At 42.7% G+C, this 22,177-nt stretch overlaps 4 protein-coding genes across 4 annotated transcripts; 3 read left to right on the top strand and 1 right to left on the bottom strand.

Moving 5' to 3' along the window:
- Positions 1 to 255: 255 nt before the first annotated feature.
- On the top strand, positions 256 to 1,303 carry BCIN_03g06630 (hypothetical protein). Its single transcript, XM_001555414.2, has 3 exons — positions 256 to 602; positions 717 to 772; positions 870 to 1,303. Exons 1-3 carry the CDS (start codon positions 525 to 527, stop codon positions 940 to 942), a joined length of 207 nt encoding a protein of 68 aa, XP_001555464.1. The 5' UTR covers positions 256 to 524; the 3' UTR covers positions 943 to 1,303.
- A 5,530-nt stretch (positions 1,304 to 6,833) lies between these two features.
- Positions 6,834 to 8,912, top strand: BCIN_03g06620 (hypothetical protein). The gene is made up of 2 exons (XM_024692084.1): positions 6,834 to 8,252; positions 8,307 to 8,912. The coding sequence occupies exons 1-2, from the start codon at positions 6,914 to 6,916 to the stop codon at positions 8,765 to 8,767; spliced, it is 1,800 nt and encodes a 599-aa protein (XP_024547857.1). The 5' UTR covers positions 6,834 to 6,913; the 3' UTR covers positions 8,768 to 8,912.
- Positions 8,913 to 13,129: 4,217 nt separating this feature from the next.
- Positions 13,130 to 15,221, bottom strand: BCIN_03g06610 (hypothetical protein). The gene has a single exon (XM_001555411.2). The coding sequence runs from the start codon at positions 14,649 to 14,651 to the stop codon at positions 13,545 to 13,547; it is 1,107 nt and encodes a 368-aa protein (XP_001555461.1). The 5' UTR covers positions 14,652 to 15,221; the 3' UTR covers positions 13,130 to 13,544.
- A 2,946-nt stretch (positions 15,222 to 18,167) lies between these two features.
- On the top strand, positions 18,168 to 21,056 carry BCIN_03g06600 (hypothetical protein). Its single transcript, XM_024692083.1, has 3 exons — positions 18,168 to 18,397; positions 18,490 to 19,223; positions 19,685 to 21,056. Exons 1-3 carry the CDS (start codon positions 18,387 to 18,389, stop codon positions 20,830 to 20,832), a joined length of 1,893 nt encoding a protein of 630 aa, XP_024547856.1. The 5' UTR covers positions 18,168 to 18,386; the 3' UTR covers positions 20,833 to 21,056.
- The last annotated feature ends 1,121 nt before the right edge of the window (positions 21,057 to 22,177 follow it).

Below are 22,177 nucleotides of genomic sequence, written 5' to 3'. Positions count from 1 at the left end.
GGCCATGCGCGGGACTCCAGAGGTGGAAGAGGGAGAAGCAAACACAGCCCGCATCCACGAGCTGAGCAAACGAAACCCGAGGTTCGATTGTGGCGGATGGGTGGAGCGAGTGGCTACACCTGCAGTCGTGAATAATGAAATTGGGTTCAAAACTGGGTCAACAAGGAATATCAGGGGGGCGTCCCATATGACATTCCAGCCCTGTACTTACCGGATGGGGAAAATGCTACATGGACTCTCCTCCAGGTGGGCAATGTGCATGCATGCTGTGTAAAGTAAAAATAAATCTGTGAATGAAATGAAATCTGGTGGATGACCCAATGTGCTTGCTTGTTTTACCTTTTAAACCCCTTCCTTTCCCTCTCTCTGTTTTATCCCTTCTTCTTCTTATCAACAATCTCTTCCTTTGATATAAAACTCCATATCCAACACGCAACCATCCAAACTCTACTCAATTCTCCTCAACTCTACTCAACTCTCCTCAATCCATCTTAAATCACCCATCTCCAATAAATCTACTCAAAATGGCTTTCGAATCTCAACAACCCCAAGCTCAACAAATGGAGATGTCCACTACCAACGGCCCCATCACCGAACAACCTGTATGTCTCCCTTCTTAATCCTACCCCGATGACTATTTCGCAAACACCAGTCTCAACGAAACCCACCAAATAATTCGATATGCCACTACAAAATACTAACTAACATATTTACAGCGTCAAAATGAGGGAATGAACGCCGATGTATCGATGCGTGGTGGTGGTGGATGCTGGTATGTGTTTTCGCCATTTTCTTTCCTCTCTCTCTCTCTTCCACCATCTCATTCCTTCTGTTGAAAAGAACACAAAACTAACCACGATCCCAAACAGCGAAGCATGTCTCGCCTGCTGTCTCCTCGAAGAAGTCTGCGCATGTTTGATTTGCGAGGAGTGCTGTTGTTAAACGCTTTTCCGTAAGGATTATACGCGCAGACGCATGCAGAAATGTATAGCCAAGATATATGTCACACCCACAATGCGATGGAGAGAAGATGATTGATACCCGGTGGTTTGTGGATGTGGATTGCGATGGAGACGTAGATGTAGATGTGAATATGGATGTGGAAGGGGGAGGGGGTATTATGAATTTCGATGTTTTTATACGGATAATGAATTTTGGTGGATGGATGCGATGCGATGAGATAGAGAGAGAGGAAGGAGGGGAGGATGAATATTGCTACCTAGGTATGCTGAACGAGGAACCAGTGGAATTACATTTTTGCAAATATCCAAAATACTACATCTAGAATTTCTTGTGATTTTTATGTTTTTGCTTCTTCAGTTCATTTCGTGCATTTTGTTAGCTACTGGCTTATTATTCTTACTTGCTTATATTCCCATCCTATTTTTTTTTTTTTTTTTTTTTTTTTTTTATCTATACGATAATACGCACGCAATTAATGAGCGATTTCCATTCCATTCCATCTCACAGCCGTCGCTCATTTCTTTCACGTCTCTTCACCGCTTGTACCTCACTAAGAAGAAGTAACGTAACCTAGTGAGAAACAAAGTTGCAACTTGCAAGTAAGTCGAGGCGACAGAGCACAGACGTCACACAACGTGTGTGCGTGCGTCGGCTTAGCTTGGGAATGAAGTTTTAGAGTTTCGGGGGTTGGGAGGCGGGAAATTTGGGGGGTAGCTGGAGTCGGGTGGTGGATTGTGAATTTGTGTAGGGTGGGTTTGAGGGTTTGGAGGGGGGAGGGGGGTCTTGCGATTGAGGAAATTGGAAGATTGGAAAATGGGAAAATGCGATGGGTGTGTGGTGGTTTGTGGATTTTGGGAGTGAGGGATTGGAGATTTGGATTGGAGATTTGGGAGATGGACGAGTTGGTGGGTTGGTGGTGCGTTGTTATTGAATAAGGTGTGGAGAGTGGGAAATTTGATATTGGTTGTTCAGTTCTTGGTCGTGAGATAAATAGATTGGATTGGATTGGGTTGGGTGAGAATAGGGTAAAGGAGGTGTGGTGTTGGGGCTTGGATGTGTTTTTTGAGGTGAAATTGTGAGGTTGGTAGATGGGCAGGTAGGGGTATTGTCTGAGGAGGGTGTGTGGCATCGTATCTGGAATCGAGTATGAGTGAGACTGGAGACTTGAGACTGGAAGAATCTGTCGTTTTCCCCAATCATTTGTCTTTCTGGGCGGAGGATGAATGAACATGCATGTGCGAATTTTCGGAAGTGTGGTTTAGAGAACACTCTCAAGTAGGTAGGTAGGTATGGCACTGGATGCGACCGCGCTTTGTTATTGGAATTGGAATTTTGAGTTATTTCGGTTCGATGTTGTGTATGAAGAATACTTGAGCTCCTGGACGCATTGGCTGCTGATATGAAAGATTGTTCTATCTGCGTACTACCGACTGACAGATGGCATCACAGGAGAACATCTGGGAGAACGAGAAAGACTAACGTGTATGTTCGTAATGAGAGACCACTATATGCTTTCAATATCAATATCAACATTGTGTTTGACGAGACACTAGCGATACTTGGATATGCAAGCAAAAGCCATAATTCGAGCCATTGCTGTTGTCGCCATTTGAAATTCCTTGATTGTCCTTGCCACGCCGGCTATCTGCGAGTCTCTAATCGAACGCTGTATCTAGGGCAAGATGTGAATTGAGCCGTTGTTTCAGCTCCCTATCAGTTCTCAAACTTCGGGATAACGTTTACCGGCTTGTGTACATGGCATCTAGTTGATAATCGGAGGGCCAGTATTGTGAGTATGGTGTGAGATGAGATCGATTGTACAGGCCACGACTGATCTCGTTGTTGGAGATGATCGATGCGTATATAAATAATATGAAGAAAAAATGTAACGCTTGGGTAGATTGGCCCTGTCATTAGCCCTGCCGTCTAAGCTTCGGTTGTTTCCGTACTCTTTGGATATTCTCTAGCTACATCACTAGATCCTCCCCCCCGAAGCTTCTTGTAGTTCAGCGGTGGCCGATTTTATTTCTATAAATGTAACTTCATGGAATATTTGATTTGTACTAGGAACTCTTCTGATCAAGTGATTTTGTTTGATCCTTCGCTCTGCTTGGCTAAGCAGTGGGAATATCTGCTCGCGTGGCTGTGGTGTTGCTATGTTGTGTTTTATCCGTTCATGTAGTCCTCAATTGTTATTTGTTTGTATGGTAGGGTCTAGATGGTGTCTTTTGAACGATCAACTTGCATTCTGTTGTTAATAGTGCATCATTCCTGCCACACTTTGAAACTACTTATTGATAATGAAATGTGTCAGGAGGTGCAAACATCTTGCTTCATTGTAGACTGGGGACCGGAGTCTCTGATTTTAGACCGAAGCTTCTGCAGATATCACTAGCATTTAATATGAACATCAACTTTTGTATCAAAAAGTATGAAAGATAGCGGTCTTCTCGGGAAGTAATGATAACAGGAGACATGCGATTCATGCACTGATTTTTGGCGACCATGTGAATTTCTAGTAGAATACTTTCTTCTTCCCGCGTGCATCAAAAAATTAGACTAGCGGATCTTGTCGAATGTGCAGAGGAGGTGGTGAAGTGCAAAGTTGTGGATATTTAGAACCACTGCTTGTACATTGAAGGTGTCAAAGCAACGACTGTGATTTCTCCTGCGGAACCATTATTACCAACCTCAAAGTTGTAAAGCCTCGGGATTCAAAGCGCCATTCTCTAGTGTCTCATACTGGAAATTGCTCGAAGGCAAGGCATGGTCGATATCAGGATCCCGCTGTTGGGCGAAACAATTGTGGTCGGGAGAACTTGCCTTGTCTCGCGGCATTTATTGACGGAAGACATCTGGCAGCTCTTTTGTAATAATATGCGGCATTCGGAATCTCTGCTGGAGCTGTAATGACTTGTACTCGCTGAATTGTAGAACCGCCTCGAAATATCCGGTTTCCGAACTGTATGAACCTTCTGGCATGGCAGATACCAAAATTCCGACCGATGTCCATGAAAGATCTGCCGAGTTATCTAGTCTTCTGTTTCTTATTCTACCGTCTACTAGAATGGCAGGGGCCAGGTATGTTCTTCGATTGGTCGCCAGGACAGTTGGTCGAGCTGCAGGTACGATAGTTTCCTCTTCATGAGTTTATGTCCTGCCGAGACCTAAACGCTCACTAATCCAAACCTCTCAAAGACTTCAGGTATGGGTGACTGCTGCTTCAAAGCAATGATTTCGCAGTGACTCGGTATGTGAGAAGTAGATGCCGTGGACTGGTTGCTTGATATTTCGACGTTGGGTGATGTTTCGCTATTAGAAGGCCGAGAATTTCAAGGACTGAGATTTAGATAGAGATTTTCTATTATCCACGCGTATTGTTAACTCTCATTCATTCTTGCAAATACTTGGGAGGTAATTGCTGTTGTGAAGATAGTTTCTGAGAATAGCATAGGAGTGACTTACTGCTCATCTTATTTACCGGTGCCAGCAAATTTCGGAATCAAGAAATTATCTTCTACTTGGGCTTGAAGAGACTTTAGTGAAAAGTGATAAAGAAGTGTTGAGAAGCACAAAGAGAAATCTGCCCAAGGAACAATGGCTGTTTTAAATAGGAATGAGGTCAATTCTAGATGGTCAATGAAAAGCTGGACCGCAGAGATGATAGTATGTGGATTAATGGAGGAGAGGAGGAATGCCAGCCAAACGACAGGATTGGGAGAGTAGCAATAGTCTATATATCAAAAGGGAGTGAGAAGCGGCTATTGGAATGGTTAACTTACATCAAAGAAATACAGGAAAGATGTTTGAATGAATTTCGTTGAGATATTGAACAAGCTAGGTTTAATAAGTGAAAGACATTCCACAAGACTGATTTTGTTGCAGCATGATTAAGAAAAATTATAAGTCTTGTTGTGATAAGCCAATGCCAGAATCAAGCTTTGTATGGGAGTAGCATAGACAAGTGACATTAGAAATGACACAGCCATGGCATACGGGTATGTAGGATACAAAGAATCAAGGTAGCTATGGATACACATTAGTAGATTCAAGGTGAGATGGAGCAAATTTTGCACAAAGACAAACTATCCTATACCTGATAAGTAAAATCATGATAGTAATGTAATGAAGTAAGACCAAAGAGATATGTTTACAAGTGTCTTGGAGATTGTATCCCTCTGATCATCATTGAGATGGTGTACAGATACCAAAGCTGTCATTGAAGAATATCAAAATTTGACCAACATTCACTTGATGACTCCGTAATCTTCTAACACTTTATAACTACTTGGCTGTCTCACGCCACATGTGATTCATAAGTACGTAAGCTTAATTGATAATTGGATAGCTACCTAACCCCAATCTTGCTAGGGTGAATTGAGCGCAATGGCGTATTCTGCTACCCCTCAATTCTTGATCTATACCTTGCCTTCTTCCTCTCACAATACTTTCCATTCTTTCTTCTTTCTTCCTTTTCAACAACTCTACCTCCACCTCAACCTTTCTACAAATCTTCAGTCGATCCTACTTACTTCATTTCCTCTCTTCAACAATCAAATCACAAACAAACACTTTACAAAATGGTAAGTAAACAATTGTTCCATAGCTCAGTCCTGACCCAGAACTCAACTTGCGACCCTTTCTTATTATTGCGCACAATGATAAAGTATCCAACAAACAGTCCCAAATCTCAGATCCAGGAATCCCTTCGCCATCAGACATCAGCTCTTATGTCTCCCCTACCCCTCATATTAGAGCCACTTTGAGGTATGATGATCCTCAATACTGATACATGTTGGCGCACCTTCTTACAACACTAGCATTAAGTCGCGTTCTTTCGATGATGGCCTGATTATGTATGGTCATGAGGATGAGTATGTACTTTGAATCTCTTCAACCCATTTTTCTTTTGTCAAAACAATTTCTTTTGAAGACAATAGTAGGACATTGTTGGAAGTTCTTGTGGTTTACTCAAACCCCTTTTGCCTTCAGTTCCATTATTCAAACCATTGATTGGTCCATAGCCGAACTCGACGCGAGTTTTTTAATTAGTGTCAATTTTGCATCTCTTTCCTTTGTAGACCGCCTTGGTCTATTATTCTGCCTTCTATTCGTCCCAACTTCATTTCATTCAACGTCAAATGTACTAGTTCTACATTCAAGACATATGGTACTCCAAGATTTATGTCACACGGGAATAGCTTCCTTGATACACTCATCGCTGTGCGATTAATAAGGCAATTTGAACAACACTCATCTCATCTCATCAACAGCATTGATCGAGAAGGCTTCCACAGATAGGTAGCATCTATTTACATACATTGGAAATAGTTTTCAAGCATTCCTATTAAACACTTATGCTTCCATAGACATGTAACACTTGTTCATATGAAAATGATATCCCAAATGCCTAGTGAGCATCCGTAACCATTATAAAAACACCAATGTTGATGAACATAAATTGAGCAAGACATGAAACTGCAGTCGCGCATTTTCGATTCGTTTGCTTTGTCATTGTGATGAATGTTCCCCCGCACTTCATCTCCCGATATCATTATCATTTGTTGGCATTAATTCACTGGTTTCCTCGGAGACCAAGAGAATCCTGGCATTGGCAGAGTGGCTTCTCCCATTAAAGCTCACTGCTTGATTCATGGTCCATTTTTCTTCACCTTCAAAATTTATATTGTTTCTTCCACTTGAAAGAAAAACTTTTCCGCTAGTGGGACCTACAAACAATATCCCCACAAACTCCAATTACTTTCTTATCATCCTCCGTTCCGCAGACCCAAGTTCTTCTTCCTTCCTTTTTGATACAGCAGCAGATACCAGTCGAATCTCTTTGCACCTCACACTTTCTCAATCCTTTTGGGGCTTGCGCTCTGTTCCTTTAAACTATACATTCAACAACTATTACTATTATTCCTACTCGAAACTACTATCACTAATAATGTCGCTCGTCCCTGCTAGATCGCGACCCTCTCGTAAGTCGGGCGAAGCAGATCTTCGAGCCTCCATGAATCGTTCAGAGTCGATGGGTCCCACTACTTCGCAGTTCGCACCCTCTCAGCCAACAGCCCACAACACGAGGGCAAGTATCTCGAGCAGTTCAGTCTCCTTGGCAAGCCCACCACCACCCCGAGGTCATAGAGCAGAAGTCGTTGATAATCGTAATCGGTCGCAAAGCTTACAGGACTGGATGGAAACCAGAATCACACAGATTATCCGAACCATTCGAGACACCGTCTCAATCCCGCAACAAGTACAAGAAAATATCGGTGCTGAACTTCAAAAGTTTTTAGTCGATTTCGCGGCCCAACAAGTTTTCGTCACTCAAAGCGTCGAATTTTATCAGACCAAGCTCAGAGACCTTGAGTCTCAGCTTCAGGAAGCCTACAGTGAGTCCGGAGACGATTCTGGCGAACCAAGCAAACGCGAATTACTTGCCATTATCGCCTCACAACGCGAGGAATTACAGTTGAAGGAAAATCAACTTAACGGAAAGAGAATCCTTTGGCTTGCCTCCCACCCACCTGCCTCCCAGCAGAGAGGTGACCCAAATCCGCTTAATCTTCCGAGTCTCAACGGGCGATCACAATCGCAACTCCGATTGGAAGCCCCTCCATCGTCCTACAACAACTCGCATTCCGGCTACCGTGGCAATGGTCCAACATCCATGACTCGTCTCTCAAGAGCTTCGCTAGCCGCAATGGAAAGTGCCGCTGTCGGAGGCCAAGTGTCTCCAACACAAGAGGAATACAATCGCGTCAAAGCATCTGTATCCGTGGCAGTCCCTGATAGTGCTTTGGAGAATGTCCAGTCCATCTCAAACTTAAGAAACAATCTCAACAGCGAGACCGAAACTGTTGTCGATCATCGTCGCTCACAACTTCCACTCGTTCCGTACAGGGAACTACCTGCGCATGTTCCGACCGTTCACGAGATCAGTGTCGCCTTTGCAAAAGATTTCAGTGACATTTTCGCATTGGCCGAAGGATGGGCTCGCTCATATTGTTGCATTCCTAACATTCAAGAAGATCGCGCAATTGCTAGCTCGAATCAAGCTCTTTGGAATTACATGACGAAGCTCACCTACAATGATCCTCAGAGTGCGCATAGCCATGTAATGGCTCTTTTGAGCAGCGAAAACACTCGATTCTGGTTTGTTATGAGAATGGCAATGAGTTACTGTTTTGACAATATCATGACTCTTAAGACATTCGAGCAATACAATGATACTGTTGCTGCACACCTTGCCAAAATTAGCCAGCAACTTACAGCTAGACCAAGTGAGTATTATCTATTTCATACTGCAATGTTACAATACTAATAATTACTACCAGCGGCTTCTGCAGAAAAACGCCAAAAACTTGTCGCCGAGCAATCTGCGGTTGTCAAGTCCGTCATCAACGCTCCCGAATTTGCGAGATTTCGAAATGATTCACTCACAAACCACACTAAGCATCTTCGAGACATTCTAGGACCTCTTATGAATGAGGGAACCTCTAAGTCAAAGGCCGGTACTGATCTTGGCGCAATCATTATTGCTTCCATGGATCTCTGTTGCAGAATGTGGACAGCAAAGTTGAGCTTCCAAGTCATCTTTCCCGAACTTCTCGGCAACAAGTTCACAGCTGGCACGATGATCGCCAAGGACCATCCAAGAGACAACCCATACCAGCTCCAAACAAAACAGAAGCGTCTCAAGCTCGTTATGACTCCATCCATTACAATGCGCGATGATAACTCTATTACCATTATCGCAAAGAGCTTGCACAAGGCAAGTGTGCTCCTCATGACTTAAATGGTCTTCGTACAGTACCACGCACAAATTTCTCGCAAATAGATCGTCATCATTTTCAACTTCCGTCGTTTTGGTCCGAATTGATGAGCCACTGTCAACATCATCTATTTAGAGTATTTTAATCAGCGTACGATACTACCCCTCATCATCATCGACTTGTTCTTTCCTACGAACGTTTATTTTCCTGCTTTTCTCTTGTCATCTCTTAGGATTTGCATGACTCTTGTGGGAAAGCCATTTTACTACTACTACTACTACTACTACTACTACTACTACTACTACTACTACTACTACTACTACTACTACTACTACTACTACTACTACTACTACTACTACTACTACTACTACTACTACACTTTCGACTTTCACCTTCTCACCAAAGTATCTCAGGAGATCCTTCGGTTTACGATCATGTTACTCTTCTAGTTTTCGACCCCAAGGTATTCACTCACCTACACCCCTTACCAAAAAGTTCCATCTCGTCTTTGTTTTCCTAGGATACGCAATTATTCAACCTTCAATTCTTTCATCCGGCGTTCAACACATCTACCCACTTCTATCATCGAAGCACCCATGTCTTTTCTCCAATGCGACATACAATTCTTCAACAATCTTCGATTTGTACAACAGTTTCCTATCAACGCCTTTACTTTAACATTTCCTCGCGCACGTATTCTCGATTGGATTTCCAAACTTGGCGGCTCGATGATTCAATTTTCCTCTGGATCTGATGCTTTCCTCCTTATTTCCTGGTGGAAGATTCGATTTCCATAAGATATAGGATTTGATATGATTTGTCTTTGCTCTCGACACTTCATATTCCTATTCTGATCAATGACAACATGCTATGGAATAGGACATTCATCTGGACATGAACGACGATTCATCTCCTACTTTTCGATCACCACATGTTCCTTTCCTTGGGATGAAACACAAAGTCTTCTCTTTCGAATTTTTTGTCTCCCAATCTGATTTTCTCTCTTCGTACTCTACATACCTGGACAGATCTCTTCAGATGCGGTGATGGAAGACACAAATTCTCGAACTAGTTTTCTTTCATTCCTATCTAGTAATTTACTTTGGCATTTCACTAGGAAGGAGTAGAATATATTCCGATCGTTCAGTATTCCACGAAAATTCTTTCTTTTCTCAAATTTTCTTTACTTTTCTCTCACGAAGCAAGTTGGGAAAAATGGATGATAGCGTGAATCATTCAGGCTACATATCTTAGTCTAGTTGCACGAACAAAAGCAAAAGTTTCATGAGATTTCTCCTTCTTCTCCTTCTTCTGCAATGGTTACTGCGAACTCTGGCGCTTTTGGTCTGCAATGTCGGTTTCTTTTGCTTCTGGTTTCTTCTGCGTCGACAAGTTTTGAGCTCGTTTGGATTTATTTCTGAATGGGCTTGGGTTTAGAGGAAGGGTGCAGAACTTGGCATGGTATGGCTTAGGTAGTAAGCAGATTTGCAAAACTCAGTGAGAGAATAAATGAACTTTTTATTTTATAGGATTTGTGTGATGAATGTGACGTGATTTGTAGTGCGCGCATTTGAAATTACTTGGTGATGTGTATGTGAAACGTATGCGCTACATGAATTTGCTCCGATGTTGTGAAGAATCGCCAAACATAGCTAGCATCCACACCAATCCTCCTCTCTTTGAATCTGTTCTACTTGTTCATTTATCTCTATGCTTCTACCATCACTGGATTCCAATCTTTCACCTAATCGCAAACAGTGAATTCATATACAACCACAACCATAACCACAAGACCTCCGTCCACCTCTCCTTCTTCCTTCTTCTTCCCCTCATCCCCCCTCCATCCCATCTCCACCCCCTAAAATCAAATCCCAGTACACATACCCCTCCCTCTCCTTCTCCTTCCATCCTCTATCATTCACCCCAAACCAGAAAATCCACTCACAAGCCAAACATCACAAGACTCCACAAGTAAGTAAGTGAATACATACAATACACAACACACAATCCCCCAAACATCCCAAAATCCAATCACCACACAATCAACAACCAAATTCCCACGAAGCTAGCCTATGCCGAGGACTCGAAAAGGATGGGTTGAAGCGGTTTAGATATCTAGGGGATGAGTATTATTTATCAGTATCTAGAAACTCGTCGGTCGCTGAAAAAGGCGACTATTATTAGTGGTAATATCTAGTAGGTAGTGTGAATACAAGAAAGGTAATTTGAGTTATAACTTACAAGAAATATTGAGGATGAGGATAAGAATGAGGAAGGAGATGAATATTAATATACACCTAAACATTGCACGCAATCTTGATATAAATACCTCATACTAGCTATAAAAATAAGCACAATCACAATCCATTTTAAAGAAATCGAACTCTAGGTAAAATAACAAGAATTATTCATCTACGTATATTATTAGCCTCTCTCATACCTTCACTCCATCAACAACTAGCATCATATCCAAACTCATCACCATACCCCCTCTTCCTTCCTTTTCGATCTTAGCCGATCATCCGCTTTCTAAATACTCATTATATTTATATCCCAATTCCAATTCCCCCCAGAAAATATATCCTACCATCCTACCATCCAATCCATCAACACCACCAGAAAATATTAACATTTTTTTTTTTTTTGTATATTCCATTCATTTTACTTCTCCCCAAGTAGTATAAGTAACCCATAATATCATTATCCATTACCGATTTGAGGGTTTAAATACATGGGTATACATATTATCAAGTTATTCTCTTTTGGTCTATTGCCTATTTTATTTTACATTTTATATATCCATTCCCATTCTCATTCCCATCCCTATTCCCAAGCTCTACTTCTATTTCTACTTCTACTTCTACTTCAATCCAATTCCTATTCCTATTCCTTCCCTCTAAAACCCACTCTTTGAATCCAGCCCGCCATACACTCCCCCCCCCCCCCCCCCCTTCAACTTTTCAATCTCGCTTTCCAAGCCCAATTCAATAATATATATACTCATCTCATCTCAAAGATATACATCCATCTCCATCCCCGTCCTCCAAACGAAACGAAACAAAACAAAACAAAACAAAGCAAAGCAAAGCAAAGCAAAGCTCCTCCCCCAACATTCTATTCCTACAAATCCAAACCTCTTGGTATCAGCCTCTCAGTATTAATTCCTTTGCTGCTACCTATACTATTTTTCGCGGTATCTCCTGTTGCCGTTGTCGTTGTGCTTCCTAGTTAGTAAGTCAGTCAATCATTCTTCTTCCCATCCCTTTTTTTCCCTTCTTCCTTATTTTTTATTATCTATATAGATATATATATATATATATATATATATATACCTACACATCTCAACACATAAACATCTATATATTTACTTACCCACAGCACACCATCCTCTCATACTCTATCCCTACAAAGTTCAACTCATATCTTCCCCATCTCTCTACTCACTCACTCATGATTTCCTAATCTCCACCTTTCCTATTCATTCTATCCTTTTCAAGCTCTAATCCCCTCTTCCAATATCCAACCTATAAAATCTCTTCCCCCTCATCTCCCCCTTCTCATCTCCCCTCCCAAAACACCTTATCCTACCTCCTCTACTCCTCCTTTTCAATTTCCACATCCTAACACCCCATTCTACCTCCCACCACCCTATAAACTCCATCTCCTATCTCCTACCCCCCTACTCCCCACTCCCCCGCCCCAAAACCTAAAAACCCAACCCAACCCAACCAACTAACTACAAACCTCTCAAAACATACAAAGAAATTTGAAATATTCTATCCCATTCCCCATTTCCCATTCCCCATTTCCCATACCAATTCCCATACCAACCTCTAATCCTCTCCTCTCCTCTCCTCTATTCCTCAAACTTCCACTCGCCCCTTCATCTAAACCTCTACGTTTAACACATACCACATACCACATACCACATACCACATACCACAAACAAGATCTTATTAATAAATCCACCAGCAGTATCGATCTACTAATCTACCAATTCAACATTCAAGTTACTTACCTACCTATCTACCAATCTACCTACCTATCTATCTATCTATCTTCAGTGATAAAAATGAATCACATCACATCATCCAAATCCCTCTTCCCTCTTTCCTCTTTCCTCTTTCCTCTTTCCTCTTTCCTTCATTAACAAAAAGGTATAAAATCTCATAACAATAACAACAACCCTAAAAATCAAAATCAAAATCAAAATCAACCCCTTACCCACAAATCACAATCCACAAGCCATCTCAAACAAAAACAAAATAAAACAAAAGTTCAAATGACTGCAACTTTTGAAAATCTACAATCACAATCACAATCACATTCACATTCACACACAATCACGAACAAATCCCACAGGAATACCAAAATCCAAAAGAGAGTGTGTATTGTATACACACAACACCAAATCCAAATCCAAAGAGTAATTCATTACTGATTAAAAAAAACTATGACCCCTCTACCTCTACCAAGAATCCCGGTGAAAATATGTCCACCCCCAATGACGAGAATATCACCACGGTGATAATCACCAGTGATTCCATGAGTTTTATTTTGCCTTGACGCCTCTAAGCCCCGTATCATAAAGGACACACACACACGTATGTATGTATGTCATGAGTTCATCCCAATCCCATGCGCGCAAAAGAGAGAAGCTATGTAAGTAACAAAAGAGATAGGTAAAATGTACAAAGAAGCGAATTGATGAGTGGAGTTCTCTCGCGCATTCAAGTTGACGAACGAAGCAAGCATGAACGAAGAAGAACAAGAAAAGAGAAGAAAAGAAACACAAACTCATTAATTCCTAGGAATTTCCCCACTCGCAGGTTTATGATCAAGTTTCTTAATAATCGCCCCCAACACCGCCTTAACAATTCCATCCCCCGTCAACCCCGCTTCAGTATCCCTTCCATTCCACGTAACCGTATCGACCATATCTCTAATCCGATAGCGATGCTCTAGCGCATCATCCAAATCCTCCAGAGCCTGTTTGGCCTCTGCCACTTTCCCGACCTGGAAGAACTGAATCCCGACTTGCGTGAGCGGGGCATCGAGATCATCGAGCTCGCGGGCCACTTTGACGATTTCGGATTCCGGGTCGTCCGAGGCTGCGCCGTCGGTAATGACAATGAGATTTAAGGGCTTGATTTCGCGTCCTGCTTTGAGTTCTTTCTTGGCGCGCTTCATGTAGGGAGAGAGGATGTCTCGGATGCGTTTGCCGGTGGGGGTTATTCCTTGGGGTTTGTCGACGATTGACCATACTTCTTCGACGGATGCGGCGTTTTGGATGTTGTAGTATCCAGTGGCGGCTATGCCTTCGTTTTCATTACCCTTGTGCTTACTTTTGTGGTTCATGAAGTAGACATCAATTCCATCGGCATCATAGGCAGTGATGATTGGCGCGATGGTTTGAAGAGCGAAGAAAACTTGTTCCCAAGCTGTAGGGTGAGTATACCATCCCATACTCGTAGAATCATCGATGAGGAGGACTGTATCGAATGTAGATAGCAGAGCATAAGGTGAGCCATCGAGGTCATGTTGTGGGATCGTTCCAGCAGTATTTGGAACTGTAGAAGAGTGGCGTGATGCGAAAGTGCTGCTGCTATGGAATGTAGGAGAATTATTCTGAGATGCAGAAGCATTTGTATATGCTGTGGGAGCGTCACCATAAGGCGCAGGTGCATGATTGTACGACGGAGATGCCTGGTTGTACGATGTGGGAGATATGGGAGATGTAGAAGTATATGCTGGTGGAGGAGCACCATCTGGAATTCCTCTTGGGAAGGATAATGGACTTTTGGATGGTGCGGTGCTCTTTGAACGACCTAGCTTATCGCGGATACTTCCCAATAAACCACTCTTACGCTTGAGGTCACTGCCATGGTTTTGAGAATTAAAAGACATGATGAGGTTGTCGAACGTATCAAGGTTGTGTACCAGAATAGGAAGGTGGGGTGTAAGATGTCGTAGCTGGAAGACGGTAAGGCTGAAGATCTGATTATAACACGCGTGTTTGGGTGTAACGTGACGATGACTTGTAACTGCTCTGTCTGCACTCTCTCGGTGTGCAGGATGAATATTTTTAATTGGTGCCCAGATTGACTTGACTCGCGAATATTGTGAATGTTATGAATTTATGAAAATGATTCCAACCAATATCCAGCTGGCCAGCAAGTACTTATTATATTCACAGTAGCATTCTCATGACATTGGCGCGGCGTATCGAGATGGTCGAAGGGATTAGAACAAGTTAGACTCTAAATCTGCCTATGCATGGCGAAGTATATTTGAGATTAAATGTTTGAGTAACATTGTCCGTTACCCGATATCCGGAGATCAATGTAAGAGATTTGATGAAGCTGTTTGATATACATGTGAGGAGAATAAGATTTGCGTGAAATCAAAGTTGACACAACTTGACAGTATGTTTGAGCTTCGCGTGATCTCATTGGCTCGATTAGAATCTGAGCGGTCTGGAAGAAAGGCGCAGTCGACTTCGCCAGCCAGTCGTCCCAACCACAAGATTTCAATTATTGGAACCATGTCTCAATAAGGCAACGTTTGTAGAGGCAGGCTGTGTACGCTTCCAATACGAGAAGAGAACGTTTGTGCCGATGAAGCGGACATGGCCCCAAAAATCCATCACTCGCCTCCTTATATCTCCCAGGCCGCCGGGATATACCTATTCGCACGTTTTCCCCACGATATGGAACCATGATGTAAATCACCCAAATGATCACTACCGAGGGGCTTGGCAGATTTCTTCGTGTGATAACATGCAGGAACGTTGCAATGTAACAAAGGCGTATACGTTTTATTGCCACAATATGATGCACTGCGACTCCTTTAATCTAAGGCATTTCTCTTGACAGAAAGGATAAAGGATATGTATCCTTATGATCTTGTCTTGTGGATGGATTCAAGATGATACATTCCTTTAGGAAGGTTGTAGTAAGATATTAGGCCCCGAAGGCTGCAAACAGGATATTGGACCCAGCCTCAATCTTTGATCTCACGATGACAGCAAGGCGTTAATGGGTAAATTGGCCTGTTACTGGTTGACTCGTCAATTTTTTCGGTCAGAATACAGAGAGACTGACCCGATAGTACAAAGGCTCATCAATGTCTTCCGGTAAGACTGTTTGAATACATGTCGCGAGTGGCAGATGGCTCATAGGTGTGGCACAACATGTCAGACTAGTGTCAGATTTGATGAGTCAAATTGATGAGGCTCAATTTCTTGCTCCGGGGCAAACCTGGCGACTGTTATGTCTCTGGAGGTCAAATTTTCATAGACCAGAGGATTCTATGACCAAGAAGCGATGTGGATTCGAAAACTCTTAGACTGCTGCCTTTTGTTGTAAATATGGTGGCAAGGAGTCGTTGAGTGTTCGCTTGGCTTCTTTGGGTACCTCTCGAAGCTTGGAAGACTGAATAGGAATATCTTGGGTCTCCGGAATTGCAGCGAGTTCGATGATTTCCAAGTAGATGAGAGGGGTCGAGGGGTAAAGATCGGGCGGCTATGGCAACATCAATTCTGAGGCGTTCTCCACTATCAAGGTATCTTGCCGCCGAAGCAATGGATTGGGGCTGGCAAAATGTTGGCGGCAATTTTATGATATGTTTTTGAGTTGGTGTGGGTGATCGGATCAGAGAATGGTCTTGATACTGCAGGTAAGTTAGGTAGGTAATTTAAGTAGGGTCGGAAGGTTTGTTTGTTTGTTTGTTTGTTTCCAATTCTGCAATGTACCTTGATGAAGAGTACGGGTTTGGGGGAAGGACATCTACGAATATAGTACAGATATTTTGGTATTCTTGAGTCAATGATATCGTGCAATATATAGGACATGGGAATATTATCCTCATATTCGTTATTCCGACGATAGTATAGCCTGTTTGATGATCCGGTGTCAATGTGTTAAATTTTCCCTGGGACATTGGGATACTAGCATAGATTTTCCATATTTTTTCCTGATGTAGAGAATTATGTATCTTGTCAGTATTGAGACAGAGAATGTATTGACCATAAGCAGAAATGATATGTTGACAGTGATATGTTGAGCAGAAGTGATAGATCGTCTGGGTATTCAATTTTCAAAATACCGCATGCAGCGTACAGCGAGCTCATTCATCACCTCTTTGCCGTTGTCCTCTGTACCGTCTACGATATGACTACGATTACTACTATTACTACGATTACTACGATTACTACTATTACTACTATTACTACTATTACTACTATTACTACTATTACTACTATTACTACTATTACTACTATTACTACTATTACTACTATTACTACTATTACTATTACTACTATAACTACTACTACTACTACTACTACTACTACTACTACTACTACTACTACTACTACTACTACTACTACTACTACTACTACTACTACTACTACTACTACTTAATACTACTCCTCCTCCTACCTCCTCACCTTGACATTAATCAAACTCCTGCATCTTGGTTGCCCTTCACAACCATATAATGACACCATTTTTCATTATCATTATTGACTTGCCCGTGCCAAAAGCCCCCATCATTTAATTGTGACGTGATAAGGACCTGGTGGGGCTGAGGGGCCTTTGCCTTTCTCTGCTCTGTAAGTAATTGTAATTCCGACAACCGCTGTGAATTAAATTCTCCAGAGGACGATGAGACGGGAAAAAGGTACGCTTGCTCTATACATGTACTCGATACTCGATCCTCTATCCTCTATACTCTATGCTCTATGCTCTATACTCTATACATGTACTCTACCCTCTATCCAATCAATCTTGCTTCTGCGTCGAGTGGAGCACGAATGAATACGACCAACGATGTGATATCATGTCCCTATCAAGTGCAGAGAGTTACTAAAAGCCAAAGCGATCAAGATTTCATCCGATTCTTGAACTTTCTTTCCCTTCTTCCCGTGCAAATTACAGTGGAGTTCATGTCATAAATAAATCTGGGCAAGGGAAGTTTCTTTGACGGGGCGACGTCATGGTCATGGTCATGGTCATTGGACGGGAAGGCGGTAGAAAACGGTAGAAACAGAAGTATGAGGCATGAGGCTATGGTCTGTGTGGGCTGGCTGTCATAGGTCCTTATGTAATCCACGTCGATTGAGGGGCAATCGGGCAAAAAAAATAAAAAAAATAGAGTCATCAAAGAAAGGGAATGGCATCCAAATATCTTCACCATGTCCATCAACAACACCATGCATGTAGAATAGATCCGTACACATCCAAGTGATATCATGCCGTTCCATCGACATCCACCGTGTATCTCCAATGTAGTGAAAAATCAAAAATCAAAAATCCATCCACATCTAGACGATTCTTTCCATCGCGATTACGAGGTCGAAGCTGATGGTGATTTCGAGAGCTTCCCACCGCCTTCTCCTTACGTCCATATCCACCGCTTTAAGGCAAAGAAGATTCTGGAATCGAAGCTGCTGGAATCGAACTTTTCGCTTTAAAAGTCTCACAGTCAACCCAACTTTTTCCTTCTGCATATTTCTCAAACAATTCATTTCAAGATACCACTTTTGCAACGACTCTTCTCTATTTTCATCCAAAAAGCGTTCAAAGAAGTTACGATACTTCGTCTTTCAAATCCATATACACACAACTAGATTAATACAAGATGGCTCCAGCGTAAGTGACTGACTCCATTTCCTTCCGTCAACCCCTCCTTTCAGCCTTGCAACGTCAATCACAACAGACACATGTACTAACCTCTCTCACAGTATTGGTATCGATTTGGGAACTACCTACTCTTGCGTTGGTATCTTCCGTGATGACAGAATCGAAATTATTGCCAACGACCAAGGAAACCGTACCACTCCTTCCTTCGTCGCTTTCACAGATACCGAGCGTCTGATCGGAGATGCCGCCAAGAATCAAGTCGCCATGAACCCAATCAACACTGTCTTCGATGCGAAGCGTTTGATTGGTCGCAAGTTCGCAGATTCTGAGGTTCAAGCCGATATGAAGCACTTCCCATTCAAGGTCATCGACCGTGCCGGAAAGCCAGTTATCGAGGTTGAGTTCAAGGGAGAGAACAAGCAATTCACACCAGAAGAAATCTCTTCGATGATCTTGGTCAAGATGAGAGAGACTGCTGAGGCTTACCTCGGAGGAACTGTCAACAACGCTGTCGTCACTGTTCCAGCTTACTTCACCGATTCTCAACGTCAAGCCACCAAGGATGCTGGTCTCATTGCTGGTCTCAACGTTCTCCGTATCATCAACGAACCCACCGCCGCTGCCATTGCTTACGGTTTGGACAAGAAGATTGAGGGTGAACGTAACGTTCTCATCTTCGATCTTGGTGGAGGAACCTTCGATGTTTCTCTTTTGACCATTGAGGAAGGTATCTTCGAGGTCAAGTCCACCGCTGGTGACACTCACTTGGGTGGTGAGGACTTCGACAACCGTCTTGTTAACCACTTTGTTAATGAATTCAAACGTAAACACAAGAGTACGTTTTTCCCTTTTCCTTTTATTATCTTTCTTCCCTTCCCCCTGACCCCCCCCCCTAACCAACATTTTCAATTGTCAAAAATAGTTGAGACATTGAAACACTTTCAATTTTCAAGATTAATTGAGATATTGAAATGCTTTCAATTGTCAAAATCATTTGATGCATTGGAATATTTTCAATTGTCGAGATCATTTGAGATATTAAAATATTTTCAATTGTCGAGATCATTTGAGATATTAAAATGCTTTCAATTGTCAAGATCATTTGAGATATTGAAATACTTTCAATTGTCAAGATTGGTTAAGATATTGAAATACTTTCAATTGTCGAGATCATTTGAGATATTGAAATGATTTCAATTGTCAAGATTATTTGAGACATTGAAATACTGGATATTACCACCAAGTCACTTTTTTTCACATTCTTCATTTACAATATGCTAACATGCTATTTTACAGAGGATCTTTCTTCCAACGCTCGTGCCCTTCGTCGTCTTAGAACTGCTTGCGAACGTGCTAAGCGTACTCTCTCTTCATCCGCACAAACCTCTATCGAAATTGACTCTCTCTTCGAGGGTATCGATTTCTACACCTCCATCACCCGTGCTCGTTTCGAGGAACTCTGCCAGGACCTCTTCCGTTCCACCACCACCCCAGTCGACCGTGTCCTCGCTGATGCTAAGATCGACAAATCCAGAGTCCACGAGATTGTCCTTGTCGGTGGTTCTACCCGTATCCCACGTATCCAAAAGCTCATCACCGATTACTTCAACGGTAAGGAGCCAAACAAGTCCATCAACCCTGATGAGGCTGTTGCATACGGTGCTGCTGTTCAAGCTGCCATTCTCTCTGGTGACACTTCCTCCAAGTCCACCAACGAGATTCTCCTTCTCGATGTCGCGCCATTGTCTCTCGGTATTGAGACTGCTGGTGGACAAATGACCAAGCTCATTCCAAGAAACACCACCATCCCAACCAAGAAGTCTGAGGTTTTCTCTACCTTCTCTGACAACCAACCTGGTGTCCTCATTCAAGTCTTTGAGGGTGAGCGTCAACGCACCAAGGACAACAACCTTTTGGGTAAATTCGAGCTCACTGGTATCCCACCTGCACCACGTGGTGTCCCACAGATTGAGGTCACCTTCGATCTTGATGCCAACGGAATCATGAACGTCTCTGCTCTCGAGAAGGGAACCGGAAAGTCCAACAAGATTGTTATCACCAACGACAAGGGTCGCTTGTCCAAGGAGGATATCGAGCGTATGTTGGCTGAGGCCGAGAAGTACAAGGCTGAGGATGAGGCTGAAGCTGAACGTGTTGCCGCCAAGAACGCTCTTGAGGGCAAGGCTTACCAAATCAGAAGCTCCTTGTCTGAGGCTGACCACGAGCTCTCCAAATCCATCCAAGACCCAGCTGCTAAGGCTGAGTTGCAAGCCAGTGTCGACAAGATCGTTGCCTGGGTTGATGAGAACCAACAAGCTACCAAGGAGGAGTACTCACAACAAGAGGCTGATCTTGAGGCTGCCATCAAGAAGGCTACTGCTGGTGGAGCTGGTGGAGCCGGTGGTGAACCAGCTCAAGATGCTGAGATCGAGGAGGTCGACTAAATGTTTTCTTTTTTTTATCCTGACGAATTTCCTTTACTCTGCATATGATAATACCTCCACACACGATGGTTATTGGGTGTTTACTGGTTTTTTTCTATTGTGGTTAGATTTGCGGTTGTTTTCTACATCGGAAAAGCCGGTGTTCTTCAATGTATTAAAGCTTTAAATAGGAGCATAAAATATAACATGATTAAATAATACTTGACTTGTTCTTAATAAACTTAATGTGATTGATGGATGTGTGAAAGAAATTACCTTGGTGACGAATATTAGCTGTGGTTTTGTCTATACAGTAAAATAGACTTGTGGTGGTTGTAGATGTTTTCAGACAATGTATTGTCTATTCCTAAGCCCTTTGGCGTATCTATCTTCGCTTTTTCTACACTGGAGATCTTTGTGGCACTCAACACATTCAACTTTCAATCATCGCATAGCTTTTCAAACAATGAAAAGATTAATTGTCCTACCCAGTCCCTTTTCTCTTCTTTTTGAGTCTTTTCCAGCCACCAGAGGTCTTTTTGGATTGAAGTCAACGAATCGATCTGTGTTTGGTCAGGCGACTTGTTTACTTGAGGGAAATTGTGTGTTTCTTCTATTTAGAAGGGCTTGGTTACTACCCCCCCCCCTTCCCCCCCCTTTTTTTTTTCTCTCTTGCTCTTATTTTATAATCGCCTCGCTTCTCTCCTCTTCCTACTATACCCCTACTTCCCCTCTCCTGCCATACTCCCCCTCTATTTACCCCTCTTATCCCTCCTTCCTTTTATCATATCCATTTTTTATATCCCCTCGCTTCCCCTCCTCTCTTACCTGTTTCCTATTCCGCTTATTGCTTTTACTCCTTTTCTTCTCTGTTCCCTTCTTCTATTATACTCTTATTTATATCCTCTCTTGTCCCCTCTTCTCACTACCCCTCCTCTCACTACCCCTCTTCTCTCTTCCCCTCTTCTCTCTTCCCCTCTTCTCTCTTCCCCTCTTCTCTCTTCCCCTCTTCTCTCTTCCCCTCTTCTCTCTTCCCCTCTTCTCTTCCCCTCTTCTCACTACCCCTCCCCCATCCCCCCTCCTTTCTAGCCTACCCCCCTCTTCTCTTCCCCTCTTCTCTTCCCCTCTCCTTCTACCCTTCTCCTCCTACCCTTCTCCTCCTACCCCTCTCCTCCTCCTACCTTTCTCTCCTACCCCTCCTTTACAATCCCCTTATATCCCCCTCTTTCCCTTATATTCACATCCTCCCCCCCACCCATTTCTATCCCCAATTATTCCCATCCCCAATTATCTCTATCCCTAATCATTCCACACGCAAGCTTCTCTTTCCAAACACTTATACCTCAATAGCTCATTCTCCTTTAAC

This window comes from Botrytis cinerea, chromosome 3, assembly GCF_000143535.2.
Source record: "Botrytis cinerea B05.10 chromosome 3, complete sequence".
Lineage (NCBI taxonomy): Eukaryota > Fungi > Ascomycota > Leotiomycetes > Helotiales > Sclerotiniaceae > Botrytis > Botrytis cinerea.
The sequence above is the reverse complement of the archived record's forward strand: the minus strand, read 5'-3'. Positions and strand labels throughout refer to the sequence as shown.

Bases quoted from the DNA above. Each gene is read 5' to 3' on its own strand.
- BCIN_03g06630 (XM_001555414.2), top strand. From the start codon at position 525: ATGGCTTTCGAATCTCAACAACCCCAAGCTCAACAAATGGAGATGTCC. The intron at 603-716 runs GTATGTCTCCCT...ACATATTTACAG, and splicing joins GCCCCATCACCGAACAACCT to CGTCAAAATGAGGGAATGAA. The intron at 773-869 runs GTATGTGTTTTC...GATCCCAAACAG, and splicing joins CGTGGTGGTGGTGGATGCTG to CGAAGCATGTCTCGCCTGCT.
- BCIN_03g06600 (XM_024692083.1), top strand. The intron at 19,224-19,684 runs GTACGTTTTTCC...GCTATTTTACAG, and splicing joins ATTCAAACGTAAACACAAGA to AGGATCTTTCTTCCAACGCT.
- BCIN_03g06620 (XM_024692084.1), top strand. From the start codon at position 6,914: ATGTCGCTCGTCCCTGCTAGATCGCGACCCTCTCGTAAGTCGGGCGAA. The intron at 8,253-8,306 runs GTGAGTATTATC...AATTACTACCAG, and splicing joins GCAACTTACAGCTAGACCAA to CGGCTTCTGCAGAAAAACGC.
- BCIN_03g06610 (XM_001555411.2), bottom strand. From the start codon at position 14,651: ATGTCTTTTAATTCTCAAAACCATGGCAGTGACCTCAAGCGTAAGAGT.